At 54.6% G+C, this 2,055-nt stretch overlaps 1 protein-coding gene across 2 annotated transcripts in view; it reads right to left on the reverse strand.

Annotated features, from left to right (window-relative positions):
- The window catches only part of YBX2 (Y-box binding protein 2), an 18,768-nt gene that overhangs the window by 11,533 nt on the left and 5,180 nt on the right, over nt 1-2,055 (reverse strand). Inside the window, exon 2 of one of the 2 annotated variants that reach the window (XM_014526606.2) lies at nt 1,290-1,353. The exons of the other annotated variant lie outside the window; for it this stretch is intronic. Coding sequence (XP_014382092.2) covers nt 1,290-1,353 — 64 coding nt within the window. The remainder of the gene's footprint in view (nt 1-1,289; nt 1,354-2,055) is intronic. 2 annotated transcript variants of the gene reach the window in all.

Below are 2,055 nucleotides of genomic sequence, written 5' to 3' on the forward strand. Positions count from 1 at the left end.
TCTTCCCTGCAGAGCTTTACACAGGAGATGGTGATCACCGATTTACAGTGAAGCAGCCCACATGATTTCTAGTGAGGAACCAGTGTCTTCTCCCAACTCCTCATGGGTTTTTCCTACAAGGACAGAGGTTACTTGCTCACATCAGCATGGGACAGTGAGGGATAGCTAGCTGGCTTAATCTGAAAATCAGGGTAGATGAGAGCTGGGGGCTCACTCTCTCCAGAGCTGGGTCTTATTGAATTAGCCTATACAGACACACCTATCCTACCTTCAGCATGAGACAGTGCCATTTATGAGCCTAACAACTGTGTTTACCCACTGGTTCCCTCCAGCTCTACATTATTTCCCTGTTTAAACACACGCGGGACCAGGAACCGGGAAGTCAGAAACACTGACGTTGCTGGGATCCTAACGAAGGAAGCTTTCGCTTGAAAAAGCTTTCCTCCAATGAAGGAAAAGTACTCAAGTCACCCTCTGACCTTCACCTGCTTGTGAGGGAAGGAAGGGGGCACCTGGACTGACTGAAAGTTGGATGAGTCCCTTCAGGCAGAATAAGGCCATTTCTTTTTTGGGGGAGAGAGGGTTTAAACAGGGATCCCCCGCACAAAAGTCCTTATTTCAGGATCCCACAAAATAACACTTCCTGGGACCAGAAAGATTTTTTTTTTGGGGGGGGGGGGGGGGAGAAGGGATTAGCTGGGAGGCAGAGCAGGGCTAGCTGGAAGCCATTTGCATTCAAGTTACCTGTATACACAATTATTTCTCCCCTACCTACCCAGAATAAAAATCACCCCAATCCCACCCTGTTTAAGCCAGTCTTCAGTTTTCAGTGTTTAGTCCACCCAACAGAGACACTGCAGGGGCTAATTATAATAGAAACCTGCTTTGATTTTACAGGATCTAACCCCCCCCCACCCAGGTGCACACATTCAGATGCAAATGAGCTTGAGAAGATAAAGGCCAGCTCCAATTAAGTCTCCTCAGGTGTGCTGAAGTCCTTGGGGCACCTGTCCTCCTGAGGAAGGAAGGTGTGTGTGTCCCCCACCCAGGAGGGTTGGGCTGGCAGCTAATTGCTACAATACAGTGATTAATCTTTGCTCCAAGGTGCTTTTTTCCACTCCACCTGCCTTCAGAGGGATGGGGATCCCACCAGAGATCAGTAGTTCAGGACCCACCCCCTCCACCGCAGGCTCCCCCCACACTCCCCAGGAAACCTCCAGGCTTGGTGACCCGTGGTTACCCTCTCCAAGGAAACACCCATGTGGAGCAACGATTGGGAGGGGACGCACCTGTTAATGAACCCATAGCCATTGCGGACATTGAACCATTTCACTGTGCCCAGCACCTGGGTGGCTGAGGAGGAGAACAGATGTCAGTGGGGGGAAACAACCCCCCAGGCACCCCTAAGCCTGGGGGGTCACCCCCCACCTCTAATTGTCCTGCCCCCACCCCATGATGGGGGCGGGGGAAGAACAGGCCATCAAGCAGATGCTCAATTTGGGCAGGCCCCACCTCAGCCCCCCCACTGAGACAGCAACCAGCCTGCAGCACCACAAGACACCCCAGGCCCATTATTAGCCAAGCCACGCCTCCTTGGGAAGAGCCACGCCCACTGACAACATATCCATACCCCACTCCCTCCAGGCTAAGCTCCTAAAGCACAAGCCCCACCCCTTGAAAGGACCTACAGCAGAACTGGCTTGGCCACACCCACATCCCAGAGGCTACGCCCCCACCCCTGCCCTATCCATAGCCTAGAAGTCACAGCCCTATCCTCATCACTTAGCCCCGCCCACACAGAGCCCCCACACCCCTGCCCTAGCCCCACCCACCCCAGACCATGTACCCAGGTCCAAGTGCCACTGCCTCTACAGGTCAGCCCCAGCCCTAGCCCTCTTATCCCTACCCACCGCTGGAAACCACGCCCCCTAGCCAACCTTCACCCCGCCCCTCCTCCAGGGCCCCTCAGTTAGCCCCACCCACACTTCCAACCTTACCCCTAGTCCCCAGAGACCCCGCCCCCACCCCCGCAGCCAATCCGATACCGTAGCCCCA

The sequence above is a fragment of the Alligator sinensis genome, unplaced genomic scaffold (assembly GCF_000455745.1).
Source record: "Alligator sinensis unplaced genomic scaffold, ASM45574v1 scaffold1488_1, whole genome shotgun sequence".
NCBI classification, from domain to species: Eukaryota; Metazoa; Chordata; order Crocodylia; family Alligatoridae; genus Alligator; species Alligator sinensis.